Raw genomic sequence first — 17,735 nt, 5'->3', positions numbered from 1 at the left:
GGGAATGGGACGCGGTGAGCGGCTCAGCTGACTTGTCTCCTTCCAAGAGAGCACAACCTTCGCTTCCGTACAGTAATTACCATATTCATGTGCTCTTTGTTTACTGTTCTCGGCTGGGGATTGTAACTTTACCCTCCGGGCTTGTCGTCGTCGCGGCTCCGGCTTATGATGTCGTGGTTTTAGCTCCCAAGAACCAACAATTATGCGTAGAAAAAATACGGATGTTACTCTTCTTACTCTCTCAGAGTCATCACAAGGAACACGAGGAGGACACACACCGAATAATAGTCTCCGAAAAAGCCAGTGAACGCCCGTTGACATCACTCCTGAACATGGAAGATGAGGTGTTCGACCAGATTGTGTCCGTGTTCAACTCCCTGGTGGCGTGGGTCGCTGCTGGTGCCATTATGTTCGGTGGGGTGGTGCCCTACATCCCCCAGTACAGAGACATCCGCCGGACCCAGAACGCGGAGGGCTTCTCCACCTATGTGTGCCTGGTCCTGCTGGTGGCAAACATCCTGCGGATCCTCTTTAGGTAACACATCAGTCCAGCTTCTCGTATGTGTTGACAAAACTCTTTTTCCTTTTCTTTTGCTGATCAACTAAAGCAGGGATGTCCAAAGTCGGTCCTCGAGGGCCGCTGTGCTGCAGGTTTTAGATGTTGCCCTGCTTCAACACACCTGATTCAGATTAAATGGATCTCTTCAAAAGGTTGTTAAAGGAGAACTGCGGTATTTTCAACATTAAGCCTCTTTTCTGAGTCGTCTGCAATGTTTTAGAACCCCCCTCACCGCTTTTTTTATGTTTACTGCTGTCTCCGGTATTTGCCTAATTTTGATTCATCTCAACCTGCTTCAGAATGGCAAGTCATGTGCATGTCCAAAAAAGGTCCGTAAAAGCACCATAAACGTCCGTTTTCAAAATCATCAACTCACCGGAGTGGTTACTGGTGTGCACTGGTAATCCATATCAAATTTCGTTGCGAAAAGTTGCTTCTGTCGTGTTTTATTTGGCAGCTCGTTCATGCTCGCACTATTTTCTTAGCGGTGGCGGAGTAATATCAACGAACATCCAGTACAAAATGTCAAATAAAACACGACAGAAGCAACTTTTGACATTTTGTACTGGATGTTCGTTGATATTACTCCGCCACCGCTAAGAAAATAGTGCGAGCATGAACGAGCTGCCAAATAAAACACGACAGAAGCAACTTTTCGCAACGAAATTTGATATGGATTACCAGTGCACACCAGTAACCACTCCGCTGAGTTGATTATTTTGAAAACGGACGTTTATGGTGCTTTTACGGACCTTTTTAGACATGCACATGACTTGCCATTCTGAAGCAGGTTGAGATGAATCAAAATTAGGCAAATACCGGAGACAGTAGTAAACATCAAAAAAGCGGTGACTCAGAAAAGAGGCTTAATGTTGAAAATACCACAGTTCCCCTTTAAGTTCTGCACAAGCCTGTTAAAGGGATAGTTCGCCTCTTTTGACATGAAGCTGTATGCCCATATTAGCAACATCATTTCTGATCATCTTCTTACCCCCTGCTGCGTCCTGTGAGCCGAGTTCCAGCCTCGTTTTGGTGTTGATGAAGGTAGTCCGGCTAGTTGGCTGGGGTTTAAAAAATAAAGCGTTTTGCTTCTCAAAACAATATGCGTTCAAAAGAGTAATACATTTGCATCAGAAAATCGTCCCTTCAGAAAAAGTCAGACCTCACAATCGCTTGGCGCTATTTTCTCTCCCTTCATATCAATGCGTTCAGCTACCTAGCGACAGCCGCACCTGTTACGGTGTTTATCGGCACTTCGGTCTGCACAGTTTACACAGCCCGCAGTGATATGAAGGGAGAGAGAAATAGCACCAAGCGATTGTGAGGTCTGACTTTTTTTCGTGAACGATTTTGTGATGCAAATGTATTACTCTGTTGAACGCATATTGTTTTGAGAGGCAAAACGCTTTGTTTTTTAAGCCCCAGCCAACTAGCCGGACTACCTTCATCAACACCAAAACGAGGCTGGAACTCTGCTCACAGGACGCAGCAGGGGGTAAGAAGATGTTCATAAATGATATTGCTAATATGGGATGTCATACAGCTTCATGTCAAAAGAGGCGAACTATCCCTTTAATGATAATAATAAGAACACATTTTATCTATAACGCACTTTACATTTACAACAAAATCTCAGTGCTAGTGGGATAAAAGACAAATATTAAGATCAAAAGCAGGGACAGTAAAATGCAAATAAAATACTCAAATAAAAGTAGTGAGTCCTTTAAATGCAGAAAGAATTATGTCTTGATCTGAATCAGGTGTGTTGAAACCTAGAATTCAGTCATCTTACTGTCCACGTTGTTTACCCGGATTTCAAGCCTAAAGTTTAGGACGTTCTTTCTCCTTTCTTGCTCAGATTTGGCCGCTACTTCGAGACGCCGCTGCTGTGGCAGAGCATCATCATGATCGGCACCATGCTCACCATGCTGAACCTGTGCACCAACGTCCGCATGGCCACGGAACTCAACACCAAGAGGCGCTCCTTCATAGGTGAGAAACGCTCAGATGCTCCCAACGCTGTGTGAGAGGCTGATCATTGTACCTTGTGGCCCGATGCAAAGTAGATCAGCTTTCTGAGCCTCAGGAAAAGAAAAGAGAGAGATTTCATGTCTTCACTTTGCTGTTCAGAAGTCTTGAGCCACCTCTTGTTGAAGGAAAGTAAGCATTTCCAAACAGTTTGTGTGTGTGTGTGTTAGATAGAGATGACTTCTTACTTCAGCACCCTCCTCTGTTGGCCACTGTACCAGAAACTACAGCTCTAAACAGTCTTTTTTTACATACTGATGGAGGGATGAATCCTCCCCAGAGCCCGGAGCTCAACATTACTGAAGCAGTGTGGGATCATGTTGGCAGAGAACGCAACAAAAGGCAGCCCACATCCAAAGAAGAGCTTTGGGATGTCCTTCAAGAAGCCTGGAGAACTATTCCTGCAGATTCCTTAAAGAAAGGACAGAAAGCTCGTCTGAGAGGGTTCAGGCTGTGCTGGAGGAGAAAGGTGCTCAGAGCAGATATTCACTTTCATGTAGGGATGGGAATCGAAAACCGGTTCTTGTTGAGAACCGGTTCCCAGTGTTTCAATTCCTTGGAATCGTTTGGAGATTTTGCAAACGATTCCCTTATCAATTCCAGTGGGCGCGAATGACGTCACCAGCGCAGCCAGCAGCCAGCAGTAAACATGGCGCCCAAGCGGTACAAACGCTCGAAAGTTTGGTTACACATCCCTAAAAAAGACGACAACAGGGCAACTTGCAAAGTGAATATTTCACCAAAGGGAGGAAATACTACCAACACGCAATAACTATGAATGAATGTCGCGTTTTCGATCCGCTCCGGACTAACGTTGGTGAATCTGAACCCAGCAACGTTAGCAACGTTAGCATGTCCTCGGCTAACACTGCAGGTAACTAACTAACAAACACTGCCTATCATGTTAGCACCATTTGCCTCATTGTAAAAGCTGCTGTTAGTAACGGTTAAGGTTAAATGAATGCCTTCTCAGGCATTACATTTAGATGAAATCATGAGAGACAGAGCCTGACTGGCTCAGAGCCAGAGGCTGGTGGTACTACCCCCAGTTCACCTCTACCTCCAGCTTCTCCTTTCACCAGAGCAGGAAGAGTTCAATTACCCAGGCCAGGATAGACGTTTGTAAGGGTTTGTAAGGTCATGACTCGAGTTACTTCTAAACTAAACAAAGTTGATGCTAATCGACCGGTTTGTCGTCCTTTTTCTCCAAATGAGAATCGACAAAGAACCGAATCGTTAAGCAGAATCAGAAATGGAATTGGAATCGTAAAAATCTTATCAATTCCCATCCCTACTTTCTCTGTGCTTTGTTTTTGCCTCCTGTACTTCTATTTCCATCTATGGTTTCACACATTTCTATAAACTGCTGCTTCCATTTGCTGTTTTCCTGGCGAAGTAGAAAGAAATGAAGGGTGGCTCAAGACTTTTGCACAGCACTGTCCGTTTAACCTTGATGCACAGCACAGGCCATATCTGCCTCACTGTTGCTTTATGATTGGTTTTACAAGGAAATGAACCAGTGTAGCTGTTTAAAATGATCATGTCAGTGTCACGTTGAAGCTTGAGAGAACTGCATGTTTTTCCTTCAAAAGACACTTTCTTTTTTATTACCGTATCCTTTCATCATGGAGGCCTGTCCAATAAGCTGGCAGATGTCTGATTCACCGCTCCAGCCTTATTATGGATAATACCCCTCAATGCCAGATGTTGTAATGTGATTAAGGCAAATGTAGATTTAGAGTTTTAGAAGGGTGCTTCACTGCTTTTGTTTTTTAAACAAAGTTGGACAACAAAAATCAATGGGGCATCCATATTCTTGCAGGTTGTTTTGTGCCCGAAAGAAATGACAGAGTAAAACTAATCTGTCTTTATCAATGTAAACACGGAAAGCCGTATTTCCTAACAGGTTACTGAGTAACTCCAAGAGTTACTCAATAAACCACAAGTGGAAACATTACATTCTATATTTTACTCCTGCGTACACTACAGTAGGTCATGGGGCAGCCCTTTGCTCTTTGATAAGTGTTGCATTTTAAGTCTGCACCTTGTGTTGTGTGCAGTGCTGCACATACTTTTTAGTCCTGCTTCGAGACTGGATGCTCAGATTCGTTTCCTTTCCTTGTGGCGGTCTTGGGCGGGGGGGTAAATCATGAATGCCAATGTGCAGAAGCTGGATGTCAGATGACAGCACTCGCTGTGTGCCTGAACGGAGACTCTGAAATAATGGGGATACTGTTAACTAAACTCAGTGGAACAGAGCAAAATGCACTCTGTCCAGAGAATAAAGCATTGGTGTTGACAGCTGGTGTGAGTCCGTAAACAAACAAAAAAAAAAAGGTGTCCTTGACTCCTGTTCGGCTTTCTGTCGACTTAAAGTTATGTCCTTTTCTATACCGCCTAATAAAATTCAGGGTCGGGAGGATGGGTTTTGAACAAATAATCTAAAATGAAATTAAATACAAAATAAATTAAGAGTGGTTGGTGTCAGTCATCTTGTGATATGAAAAGACACTTTTTTTTATTTTTGTCTGAAAGGGATTAGTTAGACACTTAAATAGATCTAACCACTTATATATCAAATTTAAAAAAAACTTGATGAGATTTCCATTATTAGTCCCACCTTTGGAAATTTATAATGTTACAGCAGCAAGGACAGTAAGACAGAAAAAAAAAATAGGATATACATAATTCTGTGTTTGTGAATGTGCAGAGATTGTGTTGTATTGGTTATATAAAACAAAAAACCTATTCAATATGGAACTAATGACTTTAGCAGGCAGAATATAGACAAACGGAATAAGGAAGGATTGATATTTACAGGCAACGCGTACATTTTCATATTTATACATATGTAGACAAACTGTGTTGCATTGGTTATAATGATAACAACCTTAACAGATTCATCATGAAATTTGAATATTGAATTATTTGTTTTCAAAGTTCCTAACGCAACAAAGTTAACGTCCGGAAACAGATGAGGCTACAATCCTGCTGTGCTAGGCTAGTTAGCTTTTAGCAGGACCATTTTATTTAATTTGCTCCTACACATTTAGTTTCCTTTAAAAATGGAAGCTCAGGAGGCTGTCAGCTTTTTTTCGGGGCAGATCCTGATGTTTTGTCAAAAGACTCAAGATATGCTCTGAAAAATTAAATGTAAATTCAAAAGTGGCTAAATTAACTTTAGCTAAAGCTAACGGCTAGCCTTAACTAAGGCTAACACTGAGTGTAACCTAATCCTTCCTACTTCATATGATTATAATGACCCGCTTCATTTTTTATTTTAATTTTAATTTTTTTGAAGAAAACTCATTTTCTCTATAAGTCTCTCGCAGCACTTTTGACATTTCAACAAAATATATCTTACCAAAAGTTAGATCACTGGAAACGTACCACAACAGCTTGTGTCTTGTTAGCTTAGCTTTGCTTAATAAATTAAACTGGTGGCGATCCTTCCTTAAGCATGTTTAAATGAACTGTATAACTGTTTTTACGCAGTGCATTTAAGAGCTTGAATGATCATAATTCTTCTGGTCATAAATGTTAGTTTTCCAATTAAAAATTTCATTAAATAGATACATGATAGACACAACTTTATAGACAACAATTTTCAAAGTTTTGTGGCTTGGGAAAAAAAAAGAAGCCCTTTGGGAAGTGTTACCCAATCACATGTGCACCAAAGATGAGATGAATTCCACAAAGGAGATTTGTGAACTTATCAGAAAGGCTGAAATCTTGCAGAAAGTCATTGTTCATAATTACTAATCAGTAACGAAAACCTAACTTTGAATCTTTATAGAGCAAGGATGCTGACTTAAGTTTCTTGGTTGTAAATGCAGTAAATTTTCATTGCTTACTTTAACCTTTGAATTAATGAAATCTTAACTTGTTAAAATAAGTTACTTACAAACATTCTTATCACATTTATATGCAGTTTACTGGCAGTATAATAACCTTGAGGTTAAAGTTCTGCAGAAATCCCATAATGTCACACAAGAGTGAAAGCTTAAGAGTCAAAGGGGTGATTATGGGGAACGGAGCTGTTGTTGGCTTATTGTGACAAACAGCAGTGCAGCATAAGCTATCATTAAGATTAAAGTTTAACCTAAAAAAAATCAGTCAAATAAATTCAGTTGAAGGAGTCTGAGGGACTTTAATTTGAACCAAAATTTAATTGAATAAGTGGAGTTAAACATCAGCCTTTTCCCCTCTAAAATGGTAAGACCCTTTAAGCCCTGAAATTGCATTGATGCCAAATATATATATATATATATATATAAATTCCACAAAGGAGATTTGTGAACTTATCCACAAATAAAAAAAATATATATATATATATAAAAAAATAATTCTGCTGATGGAAAAGCTGCTCCCTTCTGTTTTTTCTGTTGTACCAAATAACCAAGAAACCAATGCTGCTCAGTAATGGAACCGGACGAGTAGTTGCAGTCATTGACTATGACCTAAAATGGGAAGTTCCGTAACCGAACGCATCGCAGGTCATCTTTTAGTTTCAGGAAAAGAAATGAAGAAAACCAAGCTGTTTTTTGTTTCTTCCTCCCTTCCTTTATTTTTGTTTTGTCTTTAGCGACAGACAGTAAGGACGAGGAGGTGAGAATCCCTAAGAGGCTCTTTCTGGGTATGTACAGAACTTACTGTGTCTGCCATGAAACATCAGTCATAGTTTCATCCCCCCGTCCCTCCCGTGTGTCTCATGCATGACCATGAGCCGGCTTGGCTCCTTCTGCAGCCCAGCTAACACTAACCCATCACGACTAACGCCGCCTCCCAACATGCTTAAATCACGCATGAGCCTCTTTCACTTGCATGTATTTTCTGTTGTTACATCTGTGGTTTTGAGTCCTACAACATATTCACTGTTTTTCTTTTGTAGCCACGACTTTGACGCTTTCAGTGCATGTTAGTTGACACCCTCAGCGCAAGTGGAGGATGATTTATGCATGCTTTGTTTGTGCATGCAATGAATCTGTTGACAATGCAGTTCTAAGTCACAGTTCCGGTTGCGACTTATCTAATTAATGCTTACGTTTTACCCATCCTTTCACAGTTGCGTGCTTAGTCATGCTCTACTATGTGAATGTACAAAATCCCCCCCCTTTTTTTTTTTCTTTTTTTTTCTTTTTTTTTCTTTTTTTTTCAATGACTCATTCTTGCTAAGTCAATTTCTAATAATATTGTCTTCTAACTGGCTTTTAAATTGGTTTTGAACTACATTTAGTTTCGGTGTAAGTTTAGGAAACACCTTTTCCTAACTAGAGAAAATCACCCATTACCTGGAATTCCATCATTTTCCTCATAAAGGATTTACTTTTGTTAATTTTATTGCAGATACGAATGTAAAACATATAATTCCGCTGGCTGTGTGATGCCGCCAGCTTGAATTTGAGCAACCTTGCGGTTGTTAGTACTGTCAAATTAGCAGAGTGATGCTGTTTTAAGAGTTGGGCTAAGTTTGTTAAGCGCAATGTGTCAGTTATTGTTCCTCCACAGCTTATTTTCACCTTACAGACATTGCAAATTGCGAACGTCGGGTCCTCTTAACTTTTTACAGACCGAATAAAAGGCTCGAGTGTCCGATAGTCTTAGTACATTTGCATTGTGTTATATAAAAAAAGATTAATTATATAGTTCAAATACATTAGTCTGACTGAAACTGTCTAAAACAATTTATTTTTCTTTTTTTTTTTAAATGAGGCCTAACACACTCAGATGATGCAGTTGGTAGTGGAATTTCTCCTCCATGTGCATGTTCAATTGGACTCAAATAGGTTTTTCCTGACCTAAATCCATCAGAAATATCGTGGAAGACAGAGAAAACTCCCCAACACAACGGGGTTGAAGCTGTTCTATGCTGACGACATTATTTAAAATCCCTCCAAGAGCCAATCAGCAGCGCCGGTCAAAAGTTACCCGAAACATTAGGCTGCCCTGGAGCACCCGGGGGCTGAGGAACCAGTCCAGCCCTGCACCAAACCACTTTGCTTTGTGGTCCCTTGACATTTTTGTGGGCTTTTTCGTCGTGTCTTTGTTGCCTCTTTAACATGACAACGACTTCCCGTCTGTAGATGTGCAGGATTCACGGGGAGATTTGTTTTTATGATGGGGGTATTACAACCTGCAACTGTAGGAAGAGCTAAAGAGAGGGGGGAAAAATAAATAAATAAAAAAATAGCCAAATGATCCTGTGTTTAAGTGATGTGACTTTATTTATACCTTCAGTCTTCACAGCCAACGGCAGCTTCACATTTCGTTCCCCAGTCACATGGGCAAAAAACATGAAACGGTGTGCAGTCTGTTGATGAGCTTCACTTCCTAGCACTCAGGATGCATGTGTATGGAAACTCAAATCAAATGCAGGCACCTAAATGTTAACATGTACGGTCTATGTGTTTTTCAACTTTGACACACAGAAATGTTTTCTGCCTCACCGAGCTGAGGCTTGAAGTGCAGCTCATTGTAAAGTTTGGGCCATTTAAAAACACTTGCTCGAATAAAAGTCTTTGTAATGACAGTAAAGCCCTGTCATAAAGTCTAACTGCCCCTGATCTTACAAAGCAAGACTGCACATAAAATGGATGAGCAAGAAACGCAGAGAAGGCTACTCTCTGGTTCTTATGCACGTGCGTGTTACTGTCCCACAATGTCGAGCTCAAGAGGGCATATTGACACTAAAACTGCTGCAAACGCAAGGAAAGAATTTGAATGTTTTTTCTGCTGAGCCATGTGTTCTGAGTGCAGAATGCAGAGTAGAATTGAGAGGCAGCCACCTCTGAGCTGTTGTCTTGGCTATGAACACTAGATGGCTGTAGGAAACAATGTATGAATGTAGCCAAAAGGCACAAAGCACATCTGGCTCACTGTGTCGTAACACAATGGAAATACTTTTATGAAATTCTGTTGTGAACAAATATCTTGGCATTAGTGGTGTTTTGTACCGCTTTTTAAAAACAAACAAACAAAAAAAAATGACCGTTTTCATTAGCATCGTGGCTCCCCACAGCTCAGGCTGCCTCTGGCATCTACATATTTCCATTTTCAGCGCCCAGGTGTGGTGCTGCCGGCTCAGTCTGAGGCTTAGGCTCCTGTGAAGGGTCATCGATCAGTGAGCCCTGCCAGGCGTTATTGGAGCCAAAGGGAAGCCGTGTTCTGTACACGCAGCTTTGGGCCTGCTCATTGATCTGTGGGTGGAAAGATCAAACATCAGCATGTCGTGGTTTACTGTCAGTATTTGGTTGTAAGCTCGAATGTGCCGCGCAGGAGAAACAAGCTGTACAAAGTACGACTGTGACCTGCAGTACTGTGTGAAATACTCGTTTCTTTATGTTTCGCTCCATTGTAATGTCTTACAGGACTCCCGAGCAATTGTTCTCCAAGCTTTCCGAAGGTCTTTCAAAGCTTTTGCTTTGGGCATCGGCTGCCTTTTCTCTCATTTTCAGCCCAGCCCCTGTGGCTGGTTTCCAGGGACAGCTGGCTGTCATGAAGCCATTCTTAAGGCAAGGCAAGGCAAGTTTATCTGTACAGCACAATTCAACTACAAGGCGATTCAAAGTGCTTTATAGATGCATTAAAACAGTAGAAATAAAAAGCATGATTTAAATTTTAAACAAAAAAGAAAGAAATAAGAACAATAGATAAAAAAAGGAGGGGAATCAAGGCAAGGCAATTTTATTTATAGAGCACAATTCATACACAATGCAATTCAAAGTGCTTCACAGCTACATAAAATCACAAGAAGGCATTAAAAGAAATAAGAAAATAATAAAAAATAAAAAATAGAAGCTGAATGCAGCTTCTCCATGTCTGGTTCTGACTCTGGGAACTGATAGAAGACCGGATCCAGATGAGCTGAGGGGTCTGGAAGGTTCATACTGGGTCAGGAGGTCACTGATGCATTCTGGTCCTGGACCGTTCAGAGCTTTATAGAGCAGCATCAGAGCTTTAAAGTCTATCCTCTGATGGACAGGCAGCCGGTGTAAAGACCTCAGAGCTGGACTGATGGGGTCCACTTCTTTGGTCTTAGTGAGGACTCGAGCAGCAGAGTTCTGAATAAGCTGCAGTTGTCTAACGGACTTTTTAGGTAGACCTGTAAAGATGCTGTTATAGTAATCAAGCCGACTAAAGATGAATGCAGGGACTAGTTTTTCCAGGTCCTGCTGACACAGATCCTTTAACCTTGATATATTCTTAAGGTGAATCAAGAAGAAAGGCTGAGATACGCCAAATGACACAAGAACCGGATTAAAAATCAGCGCCGTTGAAGCAGTGTGGGATCATTTTGACAGAGAACGAAAGAAAAAGCAGCCAAAAAGCTGCTTTTTTTATTTAATTTTTTCTTTCTTTCGAGAAGCCTGGAGAACTATTCCTGAAGACTGTGCCGAAGAATGAAGGCGCTCCTACCAAATGTTGACTTTCAAGCTTGATGGAGTTGCCGACTCTGTTTTTGACTTTTATACTGCATTTCCTCTTAGTATGTGCTTGCACATGTTCACACATTTGAAAACAAATCACGACACTTTTGTCCATTTTCCTGGTATTAAAAACGCACCAAGCTGGTTTGCAGCGACCTGTTCGACCTACAGTGACTCATTGGTACTGTTGAGGCAGCAGGAATTCATCTCAACCGTACATTTCCCTGATTGGCCATCATGTTCCTTTCCTTTTTCTTTTTTACCTCGAGCCTTAATGGTAGCACTTATTTGTTCTCATAAAAGCAGCGTCATTATCACACCGGGCGGCTTCATCTAACAGCTGGACATTTGTACCGAGACAGAAATTCACAGTGAGGTTGACTTTTAATAATAATTAAAAAAAAAAAAAACTTCCTATTTGGCCAAATAAGGCTTTATTGCATCTCTAACTGGCTGTGAACATTTTTCTGTTGAGACGTCGCACTTAATAATGTTTAATCGGGTGGCTGAGATCACGTCCTGTAACCGTGCGGCTCAATCCGTGCGGCTCAATCAGAAATATTGGTGATCGCTCAGGTGGGGGTAAAAGGATTTCTAAGATGAAACGTCTGAAGAAGAACTTTTGCCAATGACAGCGGGAGAAGTTTTGCTTTGTTTGGTTGAGTCAAATATTTATTTTCAGGTCCTGAAGGCAAAAACTGATTGGATTTTTTTTTTTTTCTCTCTCTCCCGAATTTCCAGCCGTAGAAAAACGAATTAGTGTCGGCGAACAAACCGTAAAGCAAGCCAGATGGAGACTTTAGAGCCCCTCTAGAGTAGCTCCAATGTTTCTCAGCCATTTTCTTATTCTTTCTCAGCTCCTTCAGGTTTCTGTCTTCCAGCTGTGAGTCACACTTTGTCTCTGAAATATTAGCATTTGTTCCAGTCAGGGAGCAGGAGAGCCTGTTTCTGATAGAAAAAAATCAATAAAATGGGCTTTTGAGGGGAGATTTGGAACGGAGTGCAACGGTATCGCAAAGAAACGCGTGTTTTTCAGCGAGAGAAAAAGTTTGCAGCCCATGCTGGCATGTCGGTGATGGGGTCTTTTCCTCTTGGACACCTTCAGTTTCATTTCGGCTCTGTCGTGCAAGTTGCTGCATGTTATCATTTGAAGTCATTGGCCAAGAGCCCCTCATGTCAGCTGCCAAGGCACAGAGCAGCTTTTACTTAAGGGCAAAGGAAAAATGCTCCAATAATAATTATAATCCCTAAAAGGGGATCCAGGAGTTGATCATTCTGTTGCCTCCAAACAACAGAGCTCATTTTTGCATGATGAGGACTTAATTTCTCTGTTTGTTTTCTCGAGATCGTGACCTGTAATAATAATTGTCACGAGATAAACGAGCTTTGTACTCTGAAATAGCAAAGCGACTGAGGAGAGCTCGAAAATAAATGCTCCTTGTTTTAACTCCTCCATTCATTATTTATTATTGCCGTGATGTCACTTGGAGAGGATCTATGACAGTAAGCCAAGGCATAAAGTTGAGTTGTGTTTGCTAAACTGAGTTTGGGAAACCTCTGCAGGCGGGACCGTCTGTGGGCGCAGACAAAAGTTTAACCGACTCTGTTACTCTTCTGCCAGCAGCAGATCCCTGTTTGCAGTGAAGGGAAAAACAAACCTCACTGGGCTGAACTAACAAACTATATGAACCCTTGTCTTGAGAAATCAAGCCTCATTGTTATTATGAAACCTTGAAACTGCAGTTTTTCCGGACTTTTCCCATCTTTACTTGGATTTCTTGTTTATTCAGCTCTACAGCTAGCGCGATTTCATTCTCACTGCAAAGGCAGCCTGGAAACCACCGCCCTTATTTTTGCCTGAGTTTGGGAACCAATCACAGAACGGGGGGAGGGGGCAAGACGATGACAACGTCTATGCGCGACACCGAAGCTTGTAGAGTGTTAATCCAAAATGGCAGCGGACACAACGTTACCGTTCTATGCAGCCTTAGAAAGTGTTTTAAAGGGGAACTCCGGGGCATTTGAAGCGCAATCCCATTGCTAGAGGTTGTCAAATACTGACAGTAGGACACAGAGAGGTGCAAATCGGCGCTCCCTGTGCGGCGATTGCGCTGTTTGCGCAGCCTGTCATGCTAGCCAAATACGTGGTGGCTAAGGGGCAAGTGCTAACCCTTCCACGTAAAACAACAACTTGCACACTGCAGAAACGTCACACCACTTTATAAACCATCCGACAATAAAGTCACAAGCCTTACCATCAAAACCATATGCATGGTTCTCACATTACTGGCATGGGGACGTTACAAAACAACTTTATAAACAGCATGTCACTCACCGGTTGCCGGTATGCGCGCGCATGTGAACAACAATACATGCCCAGCAATATTGTTGTAATGTTTTAAATACTTGAACGCAGCTTTTCTAGAGAAGATAATTGTTTTGTATATGGGAGTTTCGTCCATTGACTCTTTTGGGCTTTCACATGCGCGCGCATACCGACAAGAGGTAAGTGACATGCGGTTTATAAAGTTGTTTTGTAACGTCCCCATGCCAGTAATGTGAGAACCATGCATATGGTTTTGATGGTAAGGCTTGTGACTTTATTGTCGGATGGTTTATAAAGTGGTGTGACGTTTCTGCAGTGTGCAAGTTGTTGTTTTACGTGGAAGGTTTAGCACTTGCCCCTTAGCCACCACGTATTAGCCTCGCATGACATGCTGCGCAAACAGCGCAATCGCCGCACAGGGAGCGCCGATTTGCACCTGTCTGTGTCCTACTGTCAGTATTTGACAACTTCTAGCAATGGGATTGCGCTTCAAATGCCCCGGAGTTCTAGCCTAGAAATCTAGACGCCCCTAGCGGCCGCAAATGGAATTTGCTCCGGGGCTAGTCTAGTCACTTGTGGTCGTTTTGCAAGGTTCCAAATCAAAACTTAATCGAGCCAATCAAATCGTGAGGAGCGGGGTCGGAGGCCGGGCTACCTAGTGACGACAGAGATGCGACGTTTCAGTGTGTAGTTCCAGAGAGAGGTTAAAAAAAAAAACTCTCTTTAGATTTATAGGGAAACGAAGTAAACTTACATCTGAGAGCAATCCCCAGTCAATTGCGAGCATGATGTACCGAAGACAGCGGGCCGATCTTCGTCTCAGAGCTGACAAAACTCTCCGGTAAGGCATTTGAACGGTCAAATTCCGTTAACGGGACGAGAGTAGTCAAAACGGCTAAACCGGAAGTGCGTTGCTCACAGCGGCTAGCTTTAGCAGCGCCGAATTCGTGGGAACAAAATTGTAAACAGCCGGTATTTTGTCAGATTTTCAACACCTTGGGGGTCTAAACGACTACTTTCTCGCCTGAAAATGTTTCAAATGTTGCTAAAGTTTACAGAGTTTAGAGCTTAAGAGAAATCAGCTTTTCAGGCCATAGACTACTGACCACAATGTACATTCCGTCGCGTTGACTACGTAAAACTTCTTCATCGCTCTGATTGGTTGTTGCGCCATCCTATTGCGTGGTGTTGAACTTAACAGACAGCCGTTTATCCCGCCCACACTGCTATCCAGTGTCACTAGACCCATGTACAGCTTTTTTCTGTACGGGTCTGGCTTGCTAGGCTACCGGAGTTCCCCTTTAAGTAGCTTAGAACGCAAGTTTACTTTTATTTTACTTTTTTTTCTTCTTCTTCCTAGTCGAATTTCTATCGCTCTACATACGTCATCTGGTATAAGTGATACAATTGGCTATGAATCGCGCGCAAAGCAGCATGGGAAGAACCAGACGCCATTTGATAGACATTCGTAGCGCCCAATAAACGGCTCTAGGCATTCGTAAACCACGCCTCAAATACGAGAAAATGCACACCTAGTTCCCAGACCACCATCTCATTGAGATGTGGACGCGTCAGCCAGGCTACTCTACAGCTTCATTGCACATCAAAATCATGCTTTGACAAATTAAAGCACACAATACGATTTGCACACTTTTATCAAGGAAAACTTCAAACACCTGTTCCGTGTTGCCGCAGTGATGCGAGTTTTACTCTGAGATCACTATTCTGTGGTTCCACACAGCCCAAAAGTGAGACACCGTCAGCTGAGGCTACTTCGATATGACCCTGTTTATATTGTCGTGCAAAATGATGCAAATGAAATCATTTCAGGCATTTAATTCTCTGTATATTCACTGGCAGTTGTTCCGAGTTTGCTGTAGAGGTTGACGAGTTGAACACTGTGGAAGGGCCTATTTGTGAATGGAGGCTGTGCTCCCTCCTGCGTCGTTCTTTTTCTGAATGGAAAAAAAAGAAGGTTTGCAGAGTTTTCATCTTATTTAATAACAAGGTTTCAAAGTGTCCAGCTGTTGCTCACTGAGGTCTTTCATCAGGGAATAGGAGTTCAGCTGAAGCACGGACATGTTCTCAGAGGAAGAACATCTTGTGGGGCTGCATGATAAAATCCAGCCCTCTGTTCTTCCTAAAACTGCTTTGTTGGCAAATTCAAACTGAGATTATGAGGGATAAACTTTCAGTCCTCGAAATGCTGTCTTTGTGCTATTTCCAGTTTAAAGTTGGATTGAAATTATTCTCTTTTTTTCACATCTAAACTTTTATTAACAGGGTTATACCTGTTAATACCAGTTCCTGATAGTTAGCAGCTGTAGCTAAATGTGAACTTTTTTTTTTTTGTACGGTTTGTAAAAATGGCGCCTAATTATGATACTAACTGCTTCTGCTGAAGTTTTCAAAATGGCCATGGGATCAAGGGAAGAAACGGGCTTTTTGAGATTCTTGTAAAAACTTCTGTGGTCTTGATGTACTGTACATTAGGGGGGTACAGTTTGGGAAGTTCCTGTCCCTCTTGCGATGCCCAGTGTAGTTGGTGTTGTTTTATTTGTTGTAGCCCAAGGTAAGAGTTCTGGGGTCTGGTGGAATAATATTTTTCTTTGTTTGTTTTTTCCTTCTTTGCTTTGGAAGGTTCCTGAGCGAGTCATGTGCCACGATCCGTTTAAAACACGAGCTTTAAACCTAAAACACAGAGGCAGCAGTCTGTTCTGCATGCCAAGATAAAGTGACAGTCGATCTGACCTCGTGATGGAAAGCCAATAGTTTTAAAACTGCTGATTTTCTTTTTTTTTTCATTTGAAATCATTTTGATTGGAACTGCAAAATGATAGCTGGAATGTCATTTTACTTGTTGAACTTTAGTCCATGTTGTGTAATGCATACATGTGCACATGTACAAGCGCAGAACACGAAGCCCATTTGCAATGGGCCTGCTCTTAGGATGCAGCACAGTGTCATGCCTTCATGTTGCTTGGTAACAGGCTTGTCTCCTGGGAGGAAAAAACATTGAAAAATACTAATGCATTGTGGCCCGTAGAGCACCAATGGTAACCATGCTGCAACCAGCAACGTCCAATGTGAATGGGGTTTAATTGGCTTGTTTGACAGGTGTATCCTCATTTAAAAAAAAAAAAAAAAAAGAAGCTACTTTAGGTGTAAAAACTGCATTAGTTGGAGTTAATTATATTTTTTTGTACGACATACAGAAGAATATATTATTATACTTTATTTTTGAAGGAATTCTGTTTGCATGCTAGCTAATTGGATTTTCCAGTGTACCACGACTGTGTGGGATTTTAGAGAAGTGTGGCCACCACAGGGAGTCCAGTGTAACTCCAGTCTGTTCCTACACAGTGCCATCATTGCTGCTACGCAGCAAGGGGATTAAAGAGGAAGAGGAGAACTCCCCGGGGCAAGGTGAGAGGGGGAGTATGGCTGGGAGTAGCTGAGGTGCACTGCTGTGAGCATCTCACTGGTCAGTGTGAAATGGAGTGACACACTCCACTTCTGATACAAGAGGGTTTTTTCTGTTTTTGTTTTGTTTTTTTTGCTCAACTAACAAGTTGAGACTGCACAAATAATTAAAAAGCACCTAACAAGCCCAATGTTTCCCTTTTCTTTTTTTTTTTTCTGTTTGTTTTATTTGGCCACAGGCGACTGCAGTTGTATGAAAAGGTATCGCAGAATCCCTGGCCATCTAAATTAATTGCAAATGTTTAAAAAGTATCTTTACCGCGTTAAGGTGATGCTTCCCCAGCCCTTACTGCTTAACATTTAAAGAATGTGGGAGAGAAATTAACAAAAAGAAGCCCCGAAGGTAAAGTTGTGTTCGTGCACGTACAGTCTGCAGATACTTTTCCAATTAGAAATGGACCGGGTGGGGCGGTTTTGTGGCGTAGTGGGTACAGCAGACGCCCCATGTGCAGAGGCTATAGTCCTCGCTGCAGCTTGCCCCGGTTCGAATCCCGCATCGGACGGCCCTTTGCTGCTTTCTGTCTCTCTCCACTGTACTATACAATAAAGGCATAAAAAAAGGCCCCCTAAAAAAAAATTTAAAAAAAGAAATGGACTCTGTGAGAAAATAGATCAAAAACCAAAATTTGAGTGTGTAACAATAATTTTTTTTAATAAAGAAGGGGGGGAAAAGCTTACGTGTTGTAAAGGAAAATTCAGTTAGATGACAAATTTTCCATATTTTAAGTCAATAGTTCATAGACTGAAGGGAGTTTGTATTTGGTAAGACAGTCATTTTTAAGATACTCTACTAGTTTTGTTGCAAAATGTGACATACATTTGTTAAAACAAGCCAACATTAGATGAATAAGCATCATAAAAGTGAAGCCAACTTTAGCGCCATTGTTGCTGTGGCTAATGTCTTAGCTGCAGT

General features: G+C 41.7%; 1 protein-coding gene across 3 annotated transcripts in view; it reads left to right on the top strand.

Moving 5' to 3' along the window:
• slc66a2 (solute carrier family 66 member 2) overlaps window positions 1-17,735 on the top strand; it is a 36,040-nt gene continuing 18,305 nt past the window's right edge. The window contains exons 1-4 of one of the 3 annotated variants that reach the window (XM_075449508.1): window positions 1-72; window positions 246-535; window positions 2,418-2,551; window positions 7,173-7,223. In XM_075449508.1, coding sequence (XP_075305623.1) covers window positions 333-535; window positions 2,418-2,551; window positions 7,173-7,223 — 388 coding nt within the window. In that variant the 5' untranslated portion in view covers window positions 1-72; window positions 246-332. Of the gene's footprint in view, window positions 536-2,417; window positions 2,552-7,172; window positions 7,224-17,735 lie in introns of all 3 variants that reach the window. The other 2 variants (XM_075449506.1, XM_075449507.1) reach the window with 2 other exon arrangements.

Source organism: Odontesthes bonariensis, chromosome 18, assembly GCF_027942865.1.
Source record: "Odontesthes bonariensis isolate fOdoBon6 chromosome 18, fOdoBon6.hap1, whole genome shotgun sequence".
Classification (NCBI taxonomy): Eukaryota; Metazoa; Chordata; class Actinopteri; order Atheriniformes; family Atherinopsidae; genus Odontesthes; species Odontesthes bonariensis.
The sequence above is the reverse complement of the archived record's forward strand: the minus strand, read 5'-3'. Positions and strand labels throughout refer to the sequence as shown.